At 40.4% G+C, this 16,841-nt stretch overlaps 1 protein-coding gene across 4 annotated transcripts in view; it reads right to left on the minus strand.

Moving 5' to 3' along the window:
- Positions 1-1,558: 1,558 nt before the first annotated feature.
- The window catches only part of LOC136427724 (uncharacterized), a 36,570-nt gene continuing 21,287 nt past the window's right edge, over positions 1,559-16,841 (minus strand). For 2 of the 4 annotated variants that reach the window (XM_066416838.1, XM_066416836.1), the window contains 5 exons: positions 13,558-13,730; positions 6,260-6,393; positions 5,466-5,605; positions 4,330-4,379; positions 1,559-3,446 (listed from right to left, as the gene is read on the minus strand). In XM_066416838.1, the coding sequence (XP_066272935.1) occupies positions 3,304-3,446; positions 4,330-4,379; positions 5,466-5,605; positions 6,260-6,393; positions 13,558-13,730 (640 nt within the window). In that variant the 3' untranslated portion in view covers positions 1,559-3,303. Of the gene's footprint in view, positions 3,447-4,329; positions 4,380-5,465; positions 5,606-6,108; positions 6,207-6,259; positions 6,394-13,557; positions 13,731-14,896; positions 15,921-16,841 lie in introns of those variants that run through there. The other 2 variants (XM_066416839.1, XM_066416837.1) reach the window with 2 other exon arrangements.

Here is a 16,841-nt window from a genome sequence, read left to right on the forward strand (position 1 = left end):
TTCGTGTAATAACACAAAGTTTCCGTTTGTAAATGGTGTTGAATTTGTGATGTAGATAGATTCAACGTGTTGACCTTGCTCTATTTAGGATATTAGGCCCATGTGAATACTATTGATCTTATAATTACGTGTGATCGACTATCTAGGCATGTTCCGTCGTTTTCTTTACATTCCAAGAGATAGCTACGTTCACAATGTGTATGATTTCTAGGTGATGTTAGATCGTGAAAATGTCAGCTTACCGGCCACGTGTGCACGTAGTTCCTCTGGAGAAGACACATTTACCTGAAGACATGGAATCATTCTGTGTGAACTCCTTGCTTCTTCCAAACACTTTCCCTTGGACTCCTGACTACGTGACTGAAGGTGCGGCTCGCTGAAAACTCAAGTTGTTGCGAATTGTCGACTTGAGTGTTTCACGGCTTCTTGGTTTACGGTCTTCGTTTCGCCCTTTGGCCTGTTCTCCTTTGCAAGAGCCGTAACACCTTTCCACTGTAGAGCCAAATGGTCACTTGAGTGCATTTGTGTGGAGCCAACAGTCAACACTTGAAGAGAAAGTTACGCAAAGTATTATTTTATTCCTTATTGATGTTTTGGCCCGTTTATTTCGCTTGACAACTCGGCTTAACGTGAGTTCTGATTCTGGGATAGAAGGAATGCCGTATCGAGACACCATAAAGATCATGCAAACGTGCGACAGTTAATGACGTAATGCTTGTATCCAACATTTAATTACTCGTGTGATGGAAAACCAAAGTATGGATTCTGCATTTGACATTTGCGATGTAATTGGTCAGAATATAGATGTGTTCTATATCATATCATCTGCTTAACCCACCTTGCTAACGTGCAACAACTTGTCCTTGGAATCACTCTTATGGTACAATACAGAAGTCACCAAGCGATACATCTAGGTATCATGTTAAGCTAGCTCCTTCTATTTCTTTCAGTCAATTCATGATTCAAACTACCACTTTCTCGTCAGGTGAAAAGAGGGAAAGTAATCTCGAACCAGTTACATGGACTGGCCAGTCGTTTAGTTCTTTGGGAAAACAAAAAGGCGAAACGTGGCTGCCATCAGACAAAATCTTCAGAACATAGTACGGTCTTATTTTGTTCACCCTGGTGCTTAGCCTACTTCAAATCGTGATGGTCAAAGTAACGGAGACGACAGTAGCAAGAAAAAAAAAAAAAACTATCTTCGTTTCTTTGGCATCGTCTGGATCAAGAACAACGCACTGTCTTGAGGCATGAGCTCATTCATTGGAACATGTCTTTTGAGAACAAAGATATCAGTGCCGACAGCACACAATTAAGTGGGCACTTCTGATAATGAAGGACTGGCGTCAGGGGAAACTGTTATGATCGAGTCGGAAGTAATTATAGCCTGTCAGTCTGTCACCAGGGCTGTCAACACTTCAGACATACCTGGATCAACTTAAGGTCCTTTATCCCTCTTAAATGGGGAAGAGAATCGGAAAAACAAACTGTAGAGCAGGCTGACTTGTAGACATTCATTGCAAAACGTGAAGAACATGAGCCAGTGAGACTTTTAGTATCATCCATGATATTTTATTCTTACACATTTCATGCCTGTTCTTAGAACATTGCCCGGCATTTTTCTGGCAAAGTTGTGAAAAATAAAAGATGCCAGGCTGTAGGAGTTTGAGTGTAAACAGGACAGATAAACATTGGCAGATAATCTTTTCAGACACTACCCTTGGCTAGTCTTTTGAAGCTGATGACAAATTTTGCACAGATGTTGAGACTTACAGTCAGAAGTACCTAGTAGATGTTAAGTAGACACCTATAGAAGTAGAATTTTCAACTAGAAAATCTGTGCAGATATACAGGAACGTCAAACTGGAATGAATCATATGGAACACGCACATTGTGGCTACAATGTACCTTTCCTGAAAACAGCATTTGTGGCAGACTTAGTTTGGAGCAGAGAGTTCTTTAATAAGGATAGCTTGGTAGGTTTACAGTGAGCTAAGAACAAGTTGTTTTAAACCTAGAGCTGCACTTCATAAGCCTACAGAGTAGTCAGCTCCAATGTATGAACTATACGACATGTGTTGTACATCAGCACTAGATGTTGTTACAACAAACTTTATCTAGACAATACACACAAGGTATAGATGCTAGCTGCTAACACTTTATCTACTCACAACATACTGACATCTGCACCAGTACACACTTTATCTACCATCACTGTTCAAACTTTATAGGCACTATAGACTCTCAACGTCACTTAACAGACATCAAGACGCCAGAAACGCACTCAACAGTGTACATCAAAGGGGTGAGTTTGTGCATGGAATCATCCTATAAAAGCACATTCTTTTTAAGTGCCTAAAACCTGTGTGATTCTGTTCATTCCAGATGGAATACTGAAAAATGTGTTTGTTGACCAATCAAAAGTGTTGATAAGTTGCACAGGTGTGTGTGATACATGTAATGTGAACGTCTTCAAAAATGTGAATGTGTCTATCCTTGGTCCTTTCCTTTCTCCTTTTGTGTTTACAGATTTGTTTCCCTGTACCCCTCAGATCTACACTGTTGTGTGCATTAATACACATTAGATTGGCACTGGTATTCACACATGTACATTGCAAAACTGCCACCGCAGTCACAGCTGGTCCCCACACCCTTCCCATGATGCTGCACCCACGACCATGTGGGACCATGGTAACTTGGTCAGACCTTGAACAACATATCACACTTGTAGATACAGTGGTAATCGCTTCCAAGTTCGTAGCTACAACTTTCTCTTGTGAGCAGTTTTAGTGGCATCGTTGTGACTGTCTTTGCAAGCAACACAAGCAATGTTAGCCAGCCTGCAAATGTTTGGTTTACATCAAGTGAAGGCAAAAGACCAGACTTCACTAATGGGATGTTCACTGCACAGCTTTAGCTGCAGTTTGAGTAGCAACCACATGGTGGCATTGCTGCACTTCATGCAGCACAAAAGGGTACTCCAAGCAGTCCCAGGGACTTCTCGGATCTTCATATCCTCAGCAGTTCATGAGTAACTCAATAGGCGGCGCTGCTCAGTCATACACCATCAGTTCTGCCACTGGTTTGCCCAGGCATGGTATGTTTGCAGGTTCTGTCTTTTTAGTTCAGCTGATGCAGCACCATTGATGCAATATCTCTGGCATTCTTTCCCACTCTCGTTGTATTCCTTAATATGTAGTTCCAATATATACACATATATTTATCAACAATGTCAACGCTTGGAACAGTGTCTTGGAAGCAAACACGACATGGAAACATCAAAAACGACAAAACACATTGTTCCTAGGAGTCTCTGTCTTGTTTGGCCTTCCGTTTTGACTTTTTAGTCCGCTCATATCGTATCGTGTCCTGCTCCAGTACGGAAAGCTCCGCTAGTCTCTGCTGGAAGTTGGAAGGTGCTCCAGACACTGGGTCAGGGTACTTTGCTAATGGAAGCAAGAAAAAAAGATCAACATGTTTTATACTCTGTGTGACACAAAGTCTGCTGTCTATAAAAGGCTGTAAATGCCCTTCCCTACGGGGACGGAAAACGTTGGGCAGGTTTTAAGCACAATCTAATCAGGCTACACTTCTTACCGTAAAATCCCTATTTACGTACGCACTTTTTAAACTTTTCAAGTCGCACGCAGGTGCTCCAGGCCGACGCCAAAGTCGAACGTTAGGAGGGGTACTTCCTCGTAAAAATTGCATAACAGCTTGAGAGTATGGTACATCTTCATGCAAATGAAGTGTGGAATGCTACCACACAATCAATCAGTAATAAAGAATAAATAATACATAACAATATTTAAATTGTTTGACTTTTTCTACCCAGAAACATTTTCTCAGTAACGCTTTAAGTCGGTAAACATCATTGGAAGGATGATCATGTCAACCTCTAACTATCCACCGAAATGCTGGAGAGGGGGTGCTTACGTTAGGAGGGTTTTTCTCCTGAACGTTTCAACTCACTGAGTCAGGCCCACAATCGTCCCCAAATCGGGGGTGCGTACGTTAGGAGGGGTGCGTACGTAAATAGTAATTTTACGGTACATCTTATCACCATTCTATAGTATGTATACACATTACTTGCATTAACTTCAAATTAAGTTACTCTTAAACATACCACCAGGTCTGAAGAACTTCTAACAATATCCAGCCTTACCATACAAAACTGCAGGCCTATTTTTGGGTCTTGTAAACACTATCTAGGTGACAGCTACAATGTATAACAGAGAACTTTTGCATTACCTTTGAATGTAAGATTTAATGTATAAATAAATTTGTTGTAGGCAAACAATGACTAATTCGCTAATAGATTGTACTCACATCTCTGGCCAGCTGGTGCTGATAAGGAAGTCTTGCTTTCAAGTTTCCACCTGAAGAAAATTCATTTACAATAATATTTATTAGTTCTATTCCCACAAAGTAACACAGCTCTTCAACATTAGACATTGTTGGACGATTGCAGAAGACACACATGTACAGAAACTAGCCTGAGATCTGTCCATGGTAACAGTTGGAGCAGACTCAACATGGACGGATCTAAGGCTATAAGTGAGTATCTCACTGAAGCTGTGGCATGTCGGCGACCTTGCTGCGACCTAAGTTAGATTTGTGTTTACACTTGACTTTACAATGGGAATATCATGCAAAAAGCACAAGTATGACTAAAATGATGACAAAACACAAAAAGCGTAAAAAGCTTCCTTTTTTATCGATGGAATTTGTTGAGTGCTCTCTCAAATCGCTTGGTCGCAGCAAGGTCACCAACCTGCTACGGGTCTGGTCAGACACCCCCTTAAGGTAGCTGCACGTCAACAAATTTCTTAGGACATAACAGTGACAAATTGCAAAATTTTCTAACATAACATTGGAACAACTCAATTTATTTCAATCTGCAAGCAGATGAGGCGGTCAGGGCTAGCGGGAGAAGAACCACAAGAAAGCGTGCACCACAAAATAGCCCCTACCATTTCATATGCTTGGAGATTACATTTATCTCATTTATGCATGGACGTGACCTCCAGCTGAAATACAGTTGAAACCAATTAATTGCAATATGTTTGGCACTGACATCGGTTGTTCACAAGTATAACAAGACAAAAACAAAGGAGTGGGACTTTTGACGCTAGACACTGTGCCCGGCCCGTAGCTACAATACAAACTTCTTCGAATTTGGATGTTTTTGTCCTGTTCGCCCCCGAAAATACAAAGAGATTACCCTAATTTTTGATACTGGTAGATTTTTGGGAGGGGCGCAGTGCATCATGTTTGTATTCTTTGTTGTATTGTTGTGTAATGTCCTGTCCACCCCCCACCCTGTAGTTTAACTCAGGTCAGTTTGAGCCTTGGTTTGAGCTACACCTCGTAATCGACAAAGCCAGGTAATCAGGAAAATTGCAAAAAAAGCGGTTTCTACTGCATATCCGTTACAGTACTTCTTTCTTTCTGTGTGGACTTACTTGGGAGGTGCTTTAGGACTGGACTCTCTTCTCCTGACAGGAGACGACAGTGACAAGGCTCCGAGAGCCAATGGAAGCTCATCTCCTCTCCCCAGCCCCAGCCCTGTGTTACTGTTTCTGGACAGGGAGATGCCGTTGATCTGAGGAGACATACAGGAGAGGTTATGTGTAGTTAATTAAAATAATCAAATACAACTGATACTGAAACAAAATGAGGTTAAATTTTGTCCTCTTTATTTGGAATCATGTAAAACCAGCCTTTCAAGGTGAGGAGGAGTACTAGCAGGAAGGGAGAGACAACATAATTCTATTGCAGCATGCTGATTTGCTTTAGACATCTCTTGCTATCTCACATCACTATCACATGCATAAGGCTGTTATTAGTGAGCCCCATTGCTAACACATAGATGCCAACTCAATTACATCCAATACCCAGTTATTTTTCTGTAACGGTCACCATTTATCAACCAATGCTGTATAAATAGAAACACATGTAATTTCTTTAAAAGTGCTTGGTGTACATGTATGTTGATTCTACCACTGACACTAAAATGTGTAAGTTAGTGTTCCCTTGAATGATTGTGCTGTACAGGCTATGTTAATTACGTATTCATGCTGTAAGAGCGGCGTGCAGTATTCTCACCGAAGCATTGCTGAAAGCGGGAGACTCTCTGGAGACACAGGACTCCCTCGGGTGGGCGTTACCACACTGGTCTGACGACCGCAACAAACCCCGCCGAACTGGATAAATACAAACATGGCGGTGAACCAAGATGGCTGACGGGGCGGCCTACCTGAGTGTGCGGGGTGGGAACTGTCTCCCGGAGGATGTAGGAGGAACTGTGGATCCCGGCATTTCGCTCCCATGTGGGTTTGAACGCGTTCCACTTTGTGCCATCCTTTGATTTTATCTCATCAGCTCTAAGTGCTGGGAGGTAAACACAAGAAACGTTAAACATGGCTTCAACATGTAACATGACATGCTACATTCACAGTTAATAACATGTACCTGGTTTTCTTCCCACCATCATGGCCATTTTCACTTGTGTCGATTCTCTTCCAATTTTCAAAGATTATACATGTATACCATCAAAAAAGCAAGAGGTGCACACACCGCACACTTGCATTATGTACAATATGTATAGCCTTAGGCAGCCCTTCCTCCTGATCTAAGATAACCTTGTAACAGAAATGTGCTGTTAGACATAGAATACACCAATCACATGGTCTGAACAACCACAGCTCTTTGTGTGTAAAATGATAAACCTCTCGGTACATAATATATCACCAGTGATAACAGAAGGTCAGTAATATTACACATTGTATCATCACTCTAACCCTACATGACAAGAACAATTGCCTCAGGACAGAGAAGACATTACATCCATGCACACTGACCTCTAACATTGCTGATACATTTTGAATAGTCATCGAAGGTTAGACATCTAGGTAATAAGATATGCCAAATGACAGTTACTCAAGCAACTGGATAAAATTTTGAAACAGTCAGACGTTTCAGACATGTACAGCATCTGCCACTAAAGGGAAGAACTGGAGAACCAGGTTTTTTCCAAATTGACATGTTAATGAGGTGAAGAAGACAATTTTGAATAGTCACAAACAGGTAAGGTCCATATCTTACATCTGATTTAACCTCAAACTATATTTACCATTACCTGTTTCAGCTTCCATGCCCAGACTACATGTACATCAACCACACCGCCCCAAACAGTGAGCAATATCAGTGTGTTAGTTGAACCAGAAATCACCCAGCCTATGTTGTTGTGTTAAATAATAGATGAGAACCAATTCCCAGTAACCATAGCTGGCAGTTTGTCAACAATATGAACATAAAAAAATATGGAAGTCATCTCTCTGTTTTTATACTTTATTCACAATCCAAAAGCCAATAGGAAATTCATAAAGCAATCTTACTTGGCCAGTTTAATTCTACATGTAGATGTATATTGAAGTGTACTGAATAAGCCATCACATTAGCTTCCTTGTAACAGTAGGTGAGAAAGGTCAGAGTAAAAAGAACATCGTTCAATATCCATGGCCATTCATGAGACTACATTCAAAGATTAGCATCGCAAAAACACTCCATAACGGCACGTGTGATGTCCTCAGTACGCGATACAATTCCTTCTTATCTATCTGACGTTGGATGTGCTTCAGTGCCTGAAGCCTCTGATGAAATATTCATGGCCTCTAATCTCGTCATTTGGGGGTTAGGGATGCAACAGAACAAAGGATTGACTAATACCACTGTAAAAAGGCCTAGTACACATTACTATTACACAATGTGTGATGAAGTTCTAGAGTAAGGTATCATACTCAGGAATATTAATGTGACACGTAATCACTATAACCATAAGACTCTATATTCATAATGGTAATAGCACTGTGGCAAAATATCCCCAAAAGGTGTATCTTATCGCCAGAGCAAAGTGGCTGGAAAGACATCTTACCATAGAAACCATCAGGGGGGCCATAAGGTTTCCAAGTGCATGTGATCCCGTATGTCGTAAGGGCATTCTCCAATACCTCATAAGAGATGAAGCAATTTTCTTCGTGCGCCATCCTCCAATATTTCACAACCTCCATTCTCTCCATTCACATTCACTGTCAACTCTCTGTACTAAATGATACACAGGAGACCTGGTACAGTGACATCTGCATCGGGGTGACCCTACAGGTATAAATTTGGTCTGAAACCAAGAAACCATACAATACCTATCTGGAACATTCTATAGCCAAAACATGTTGCTGCCAATCTACGACAGAGTGCATCACCATGTAGTGGGAGAGAAATCAATGTGGTAAAATGGGCCATGCAAATGTGTACGCTGTTGAAGGTAAATGAGAGAGACTATTGCCTGTGGCAGGACTGGCCAGGTGGCACAAATCAATCCACTGTGGTGGAACCGACTCTGACAGGTCATGATGACGAACTGAATCAAACAGCAACAGGAAAGAAAAACTGAAAGTTGATTAAAGTAGGCAAAAAACTTGACATTTGGGATGTTCATATTGATGTAGTATTAATAGAGCATTAATCGGTATGAAATATTCTAGGTTTAACAGGTTTTTCAGAAACTAAGCTTCAACATAATATTGCTTCTATCCCTATAAACCCCTTCCCTTCATAGACTGAGTGAACTATTCCATTATCAACTGACACAGTTTAGCAGTTAGTGTTGGAGCCATGTAACTATATAGATGGTGGAACGTATGGAGACTGAGTGATTGGATATGACTTCATCATTGTCAATCATCTTTTTTAATTTACAAAATAACATGCAGCAGTCTCTTGCAAGGGTACGTCCATACATAAAAAATGTTCTAAAAAAACCTTTCAAATTATTAAAAAATATCAGAATCTTTATATACACATGTAAATGTTCTTAATACATAATAAAGCAGGCTTGTCCTTGACACTACACAGAAGATGTGAATTCGCAGAGCCACATACGTTTTTAGTCCTGTGTTTAGTCTAATATACAACAATTTCAATACATTTCCAGCTGTATGTCCTTTGGATTTTATGGAAACAATGTGGACTACGATAAAGAAACCTTGAGATTCAAATTTACACAAAAATGGCGCTACCTTAAACAGAATTTCAGCAAAACCCCAGGCTTGAGCCATCAGCCTAGTCTTTACTTTAACGAATGCACAGCAGGTCAAGTTGATCCATCAGTCTGGGCTGATGGGATACGTTCCATTTGCTCCAAATACAACAGCTCAATACAGGAGTCACGGGGCACTGAACAGGCTAATGGTGCCTCTGTGAGAAATGTTTGAACTTCCACTTCAAAACTCGCTTTTAATGTCTACTGTTGACGCAGAACATTGATGTAGTCCTCTACAGTGTTGTAATGAATTAGACCATTGGTAGAACTCAATATCATAATGCCTCTCAGATATTGACAATGCTGAGAACAAATACATCTTCATTCACATATATGTCTGGGCATGGAGGACAACTCAACTTCTATTTGATAAATGTAATCATGTAGATAAGGTGCAGTTGTTTCCTGCAGAAGAAGCAAACTTGTACCTGTGTCTAATAGTATAACTTTAATGTGTATCTCATTCTTGAGTAATGTATAAGGAAAGCTGGAGTGCAAATACACCCCACAAAGAGCAAAGTGAATTTCCTGGGTATCTAATGAAATGAATAAATCATGGTTTAACTATAGGCATATTTATATGGATTAAGTAGGCCAGGGCTCGAAATACTGGGTGCATAAAGGTATCACTGCACACTAGTAGACAGCATATTCTTGACATCTAAGTGTAAGAAAATAATAAAATCTTTGTTGTAGTACTTGTTTAAGATTTTGATGTTAGAATTTGAGTTAATTTCGATTTTGAAAGCTTCAAAACTGCGTGCCGAGATCGGGTGCCAAAAGTGCATGAAGAGGAACAGTAAGGTTTGTCATTAGGTTTTGCTTACAATCAACTAAGTTACATTCTACTTTATTTTATGTGCTGCACCCAAAAACTTTTTGGTGCACCCAATTTTTTTAGGTTGGGTGCACCAGTGCACCTATTCCCGAAACTGAATTTCGAGCCCTGTAGGCTGATGTATACTTCGCGTAGGTTTCACTGACGCAATGAGTTCATCTAATTCAGATCTGGCACATAGCCTATTCTGATCCCATCAAATATTCAGCATAATCAGTAATCACCAAATTGAAAAAAATAAATTCTGACTTTAATAACAGCTACATTTTCAGCACCATATATCAGACATTATATTACATTATATTCACCAATACAAAATTTCATTTCATTTTCAAAACATACAATGCCATGAACTTTATAGGGTTCCAAGTTTAACAGCATCCCAAAACTGTGTTAGGTAGAAATATGAATTCTACTTAAGCAGCTTTTGGATACCTTAATTTCATTTTTGAAGGCTGACTCCTTTTTTGCCAATTACATTTCTGCATTCACTAATATAATGATCCCTCACATGTTGTTTATGCGCTAACACTGACTCAGGGGTAAAATGACAAATAGCTTCAATGGGAGAAGGACTTAATCTATCTACATGCAAATGTACAAATGATGAGCTGTCCCTAAAAACTAGTTTTGAGACAACCCATGCCAAGAGCTAATAGCTTAGCAGCCCAGCATAAGTGCAACTCATTATAGAAACCTAATTTGTGCTTATACAATTGTGTACTCCAATTGAGGGGTCGTTTTAGTGTAAAATGCCTCTAGAAAAACACAAAAAGAAACTCTATATTTTTGTAAAAATATGTTTCTATTTTTCGAGTTTTTGTGTGGAAGTGGAAGGACTGTTTAATTTCACTTCTTACATTACAAAGTTTAACTTTCACACATATAGTGATATACCCAGGAAGTCAGACAGCTGAAAATACTTCCAATATGCGTCAGCACGACTCTCATTAGCTGCACCCACCGTCCCAATCAGAGAACGTGTAATTCAGCCGTGAGTCATGCTTCGAATCCTTTTGTTCCACACTTCCAGATGGAGGCAGCTTGTGCATTTGCAGTGTTTGTCTTTGGTGTTTACAGTACCACTGGGCAGGTAGAGTGGATTAGTCTGTGCTACGTACTATTACTACCATATTCAAGTTCAGACCGAGTGAGCTGGGCTCAAAATTACATAGTTTAACCGTGCTCTCCCCCAAAACAACAAAAATTCAAACTGGACAACTTTGAAATCTGTTTAGGTCACATATCGCTTACACCTAATACATGTGTAACAGGACTATGTTTTCAGTTTTGCACTGCGTAGGATTACAGACAGAAAAGTTTATTTTGAGGCCCATTGAGTCGAAGGCCTGAAAGCATGTTATAATTGGATTATAAAGCTTTTTATGCTGTTAAGGTACAAGGAATACATGTGCATATCTGAAGACAGATGAAGATACAAGGAATACGTACACTTTGCAAAACATCTGAGACTTAAAACCTGTACTTATGAGGTCTTCAGAAGGGACTGGCTTACTTGCAAGTACATGTAGTATATGATTAGTCTTCTCTACTAGTCTTACATTGTTACAGGGGGTCCCACTTATAATACAAAGCACTTAGCAATGGGAGTACATGTACATGACAAATAATATTCATGAATCCTGATGTGTATCGTATCTAATTGGCAGCTTTGACTATATCTAGATGATATGAATCGTGTATGAGTCATGATATACTTGTCACAAGGGAACATCGTTTTTGTGTTCATGGCAGCTATCTCTCCTACCTTACTTTGTATCACTGACAGGGGTCTTCATGAAATATTAAACTGTGATTATATCTACTAACATGTAATGGGTTCTCCCTGCTGACAAATTAATTGCATGTTTTCCTTGGTGCTGAGAAAGTCTGAGGTGTAAAAGGGTAACAGACTTACAAAGACTCCATGCATGTAATGGACCTTTGTTGCCAACGAATGACACTAATACAAACAGGAGGAGCTTTGTTTTCCTATGGCACTTTCACTGAAAGTCTTCCGCGTAAAACGATTCTCTTTTACAGACTCATCTTACTTCTTACTTGTAAAAAAGACTCTTCTGATCTCTCATCATGCAAGACAGTTTCTAGTGTGCATGGAAATTCTCAGCCATGGGCCCTCTAAACTGTACCGAACAGCCTTGTTTTGTCAGTTAGACTAAAAAAAGCAACGACCACTAAGCTGGCAAGGCCAAACACCTCGCCTGAATCAACAGACCGTGACAATTAGCCAAGCAACAACGAAGACCGAGTAAAAGCACATCCTTTCCTAGAAAAGCAAGTACACCGATCTATAAGTACTTACATGTCTTACAGACAGGCGTCCTTGCATACTGCTTGTATAAGAAGTCTTCTTTGGGTCCAGGTACTACCAAGACGTAGGCCATGGCCGTAGGAACAGCAGTAACCGTTGTCTTAGGCAGTGTGGGTAGTGTTACTCTTGTATTGTGGCAACTCTTTGTGTTAGTGTAATTAGAGAGGTATTAAATATTTACCACCAAATTGTGGCCAATGCCGCTTGTCACACTAATAGAAATGCCAAATTAGGGGGTGGGTCAGATCATTTTGAAAGGAGGGGGGTTGCAGAAAGTACATGTAGCATTACAGCTGCTTTAAAAAATAGAAAACTAACACAATATATAAGAAGTTATAATGTTAAGAAACTAGATATTCCCTGACGTTTTGTATGACATAGTACAAACATTTTTGTACAGTTGACAAGGCCATGCACTTGGGACTCTATGAGCTGCCACATACCTCATCATAACTTATACAGCTTTTTTTCCACTTACTGATAACACGCATAATATAATTTCCACCATATCTCAATACATATCCCCAGTAACACGTAACAGCAGTTAACTTCAATTCCAATTCCCCGCACAATAACCGCGAGGTTGAACACGGTCGACATACGATGGATGGAGACCCACAAATTTAATTAGCCCGAAGCACTAGTCTAGATTAAATACCTGGTACCCAATATTGGAGGGAGACCTTGGCTTACTACAGTCGTCATTAATCCTACAACTAGGACAGAGTGGGCCTAAAGGTTTAAATGGGGAGGAGGACTTCACTCCAAATGGACTGGCCGCTAGGATAAGGGCCTGGCTTCTCAGATCACAATCAAGGTCCCGTACTTCTATCTCTGTGGAAATCTTACATGGTGCATTAACGGCAGAAAGTAAGAAGTATAGAACTGGGTGCTGCAATCTATCATTCCATGGGTGTGGACGCTCCCATTTGTGCCCGAGGGGTGTGCACTGGTTTGAAAGACAAGGTCAGTGAGAAAACAAGTGTCCGTCTTAACTTACAGCTACCTGCTACAGTGGTAAATGATATTTCAAAATTTGTAGTAATATATCTAGTACCAAGTATCAAACCTGTTGATAGAGAATACATGCTTAAACATTTATTATGACACTTCTTAAATTTCGCCCTGCTACCTAACTCTGCAACCAATAGGGAATTGGGTGCCCAACGGCTACTTCAGAGTGCTAAGGGTTAAACAAACTAAGGAAGTTAGTAGGTGTTCTAGAGTCTGAATGGTTTAACTGTCTTATATCACATTATTTAGCTATTTGTGACTATTTCAACATACCTCTGTCCTGGTCTATCCGTGGTATACCATACTGGCTTCCTATTGGTCGATCTTCCCGCTCCTCCAGAGGGCGGAAGTCATGTGATGAGGTAGTGGAAGTGGAGAGGTTTCGGTCCACACGCTGGGGAGACAGGTCCTCACGATTGAAGTGGTTACTACTGGGAGATGTCGTACTGGAGAAGAAAATCAAAAGTCTACAGTTATCATCTATCTTCAGTTATAGCAATAGAGGTGAATCATTGTTGCAATACCAACACAAATTGGTAGGGGGCATTGTTCATTGTATGTCCTTGTCCAAAACAGCCAATACCTAACCTAACCTGTAGCCAGAATAAAACAAAGATGGGTCAACGACATACATTTCATAAAGTAAACTTCAGGATTAATGTGTCTGCAACTTATATACCTGTAAAATAAATGCACTCAATTTATTTCAGTCATAATTTTGACATCAAGGTGCAAGTACATGTAAGTGATATCAGGCTCTTTAAGTTTAAATGTGTACCCAAAACTTAAAGCTCTAACTACATTTTGTTTTATAACCTCATAAGTTTGCTTGTAATTTGCCTTCTTAATGTAGGCATGTGTAAATACCTGGCTTAATATAATTAAATTGAGGCAACATTTTTGTTCAGTACGAGTATGTTTAAAAGCCTATCAATGATTCTGTGAGTCTCTACACATTTCTGTTCTGCTGGGATTTGAAGACATGACATTGTTAAGAGCGCATTCCTCGTCCATCAAAGTCTAGTCAGCTGCACACCTGGATTGTGCTCCTTTCACCAGAGGACTGTTAACGACACTACGCATGTCACCTGCACAATGCCCCACTCTCTGGGTAACTAGGAAACACTCACTGAAGGGTTTCCAAGCAAGACACGTTGCCATAGTAAGTTAACACTTGTCACTGGGAAGAGTTGCCTAAAAGACTTTACACAGTTCATACCTGATTGATTTTGTAACCTTCTCCTTTCTTTCTTTTGACTTTCAATATGATTAGATTGTATGCTCAGCCTATAGCTACTTGTTACAGCTACTTTTTCCTCAGCAATATCATCTACCATCACTACATGTACCATTAACATAGATCTTTCTTGTTGCATTTTACCCCAAATGCTGTATATTCAGCCAAAGGACATCTATGTAAAACATGTCACTTGTGTTCATCTTTGCCATCCCCTGAGAGTATGCTTGGAAAGAGCTTAAAGAGCAAAGCTGAAGCAACAAAAAGAAATCCAGCGGCACTCAGGTAGGACCTGGTAATGGACTTACTCTGTTGTCCTAAAATGGAATGCACAACTACATGTATTTGTACAAGAACAAAGTTACATGTACTTACATGTTTCTATACTTCCCACGGTAGTCTTTAACTTTAAGTTTGGCTTTGCCATTGTTATAGCTGTAGTAAGCAGTCAGGGCATCCAGGTAGCCCTGCTGTTTTATGAGAGGCAGTCGGATCATTCCCGCGCCGGTCTGCTCGTGGAGATTGTGAACCAGGCACGAACCAGTTAATCTGGGGAGGAAACCGTCCTCACAGGAGACCGCAAGCACAGACATATCTGGATGTCGACATCATTGTCAAGCTGACATAGCTTCATGTCTGTTGAAGGTCTGCCACTCTTTGCAATCATTCATGAGCAGCCAGTGAAACAAGCAGTCACCGTGACCTGACTAGACACTGTACATTAGTATGTCGGTCCTGAATAAATGGACTAGAACTTCAGGACATGGTCAGCCTTGATAGTCAACAACCCAAACTGGCATGGTGTTGAGCGGTAAACATCACTTGGAGAAGATGCTTTCTTTTGCATGACCAGTCGCAGGTGGAAATACCAGGTAAAAGCTGCAGCATCTGGACATTTCACCCTTTCTTGCAACTATCTGATGAATCTGGCAAGGCTGATTTCTTCATCTTCAAGTTCCATACCAGAAGTCGCTATTCTGCTGAATCTGCTCTTACAAATGCTCTGACATATCTTCCAAAGGTAAGTTTTGGTCCGTCTGTCTGCAACATTTACATTAGTCCTTCCTTGGGGCTCTTCTGTCAACCAAGCCAGTAACCTTAGGGACAGCAGGTGCCCTGAGGGGTCCCAACACCTGCCCCACCGTAATAGGATACAGCAGTTACTCCACAAGACACTGCAAAGTCGATCCACATAATCTGCAAACTGCAATTACAAACATCTCCAAACCGTGGCTGAGCGCAGGTGGATCCTGCACCGGTTGTGTATGCTCATCCCGGGATTGGAGAGAACAAGAAAATGTTGGCTGACATAGTCACGGCAGCTTGATCGCTTCACTAGCAACAGACAGCAACAAAGGAGAACTCCTTCACTAATGACCCAAAGGACAACAACAATACCTGGGTTCAGATATACACCTGTCTTGGGCTGAACTACTTATACAATACGGGGGTATCAATGGACTTCTTAGGTGTCAAACGAAAGAAAAATCAGTTGAAAATGTCAATTTTCTTCTTGAATGTTCTTCTTCTCTTATGTTCTTATTATTTCTTAACCAACAAAATGTATATCACTATCAATTGAAGATTTAAGCTACACCTTTAATACCAAATTTTATTGGGTTATACCTCCGGCAAAATGGTTAGGTCTAAGCACTTTATCTTGTTACCAGGAGCCCCCCGCTGGTATGGACACAGCTTTGTCTCTGCACGCCTCGTGTTGACATAGGTTCAAACAAAACTGCCAAGAGAAGTGTCCATACGGCTTAACACGACATGGAACCTAGCAACAGCGCTGCACTTGAGCTAACGTCCTATATCATCATCGCCATCTGCTACATTTACAAGCCAATTTTCAATCCGTTTCATTTTAAATCACCTGAGAGTACTACTTATCTCATATGTACTTGAGGAGAGTAGTTGATTGTGTCAGGCAATAAAAGATAAAATTTTGGTATACAAATCATATATCAATAGCAGTTACACAGGGCACCTTCCCAGTACAAATGTACCTATCCAGGTATTGCATTAAGCATGAAATATTCATAGAGCAGGAAATAATTACTCAGTATTTGTGTCTTCATGTGTTAAGGACCTTCATTTGTTTACCTGTCAACACTGCATGGGTTTACAGACTATTTTTGTGTTTGGGTGGGCCTTAAGGGAAGGTACAGCATTATCAGGCTTCGTTTAACAGAAATTAACATCAATAGATAATAAATCTATGCAAGATATCAAAACTAGCAGTCCTTCCCAGTATCACAGGTTCCTCCACAAGACTATGCCTGCACTGTTCTGATACCGCAAGGGTTCAGGTAAAGCA

This window comes from Branchiostoma lanceolatum, chromosome 2 (assembly GCF_035083965.1).
Source record: "Branchiostoma lanceolatum isolate klBraLanc5 chromosome 2, klBraLanc5.hap2, whole genome shotgun sequence".
Lineage (NCBI taxonomy): Eukaryota > Metazoa > Chordata > Leptocardii > Amphioxiformes > Branchiostomatidae > Branchiostoma > Branchiostoma lanceolatum.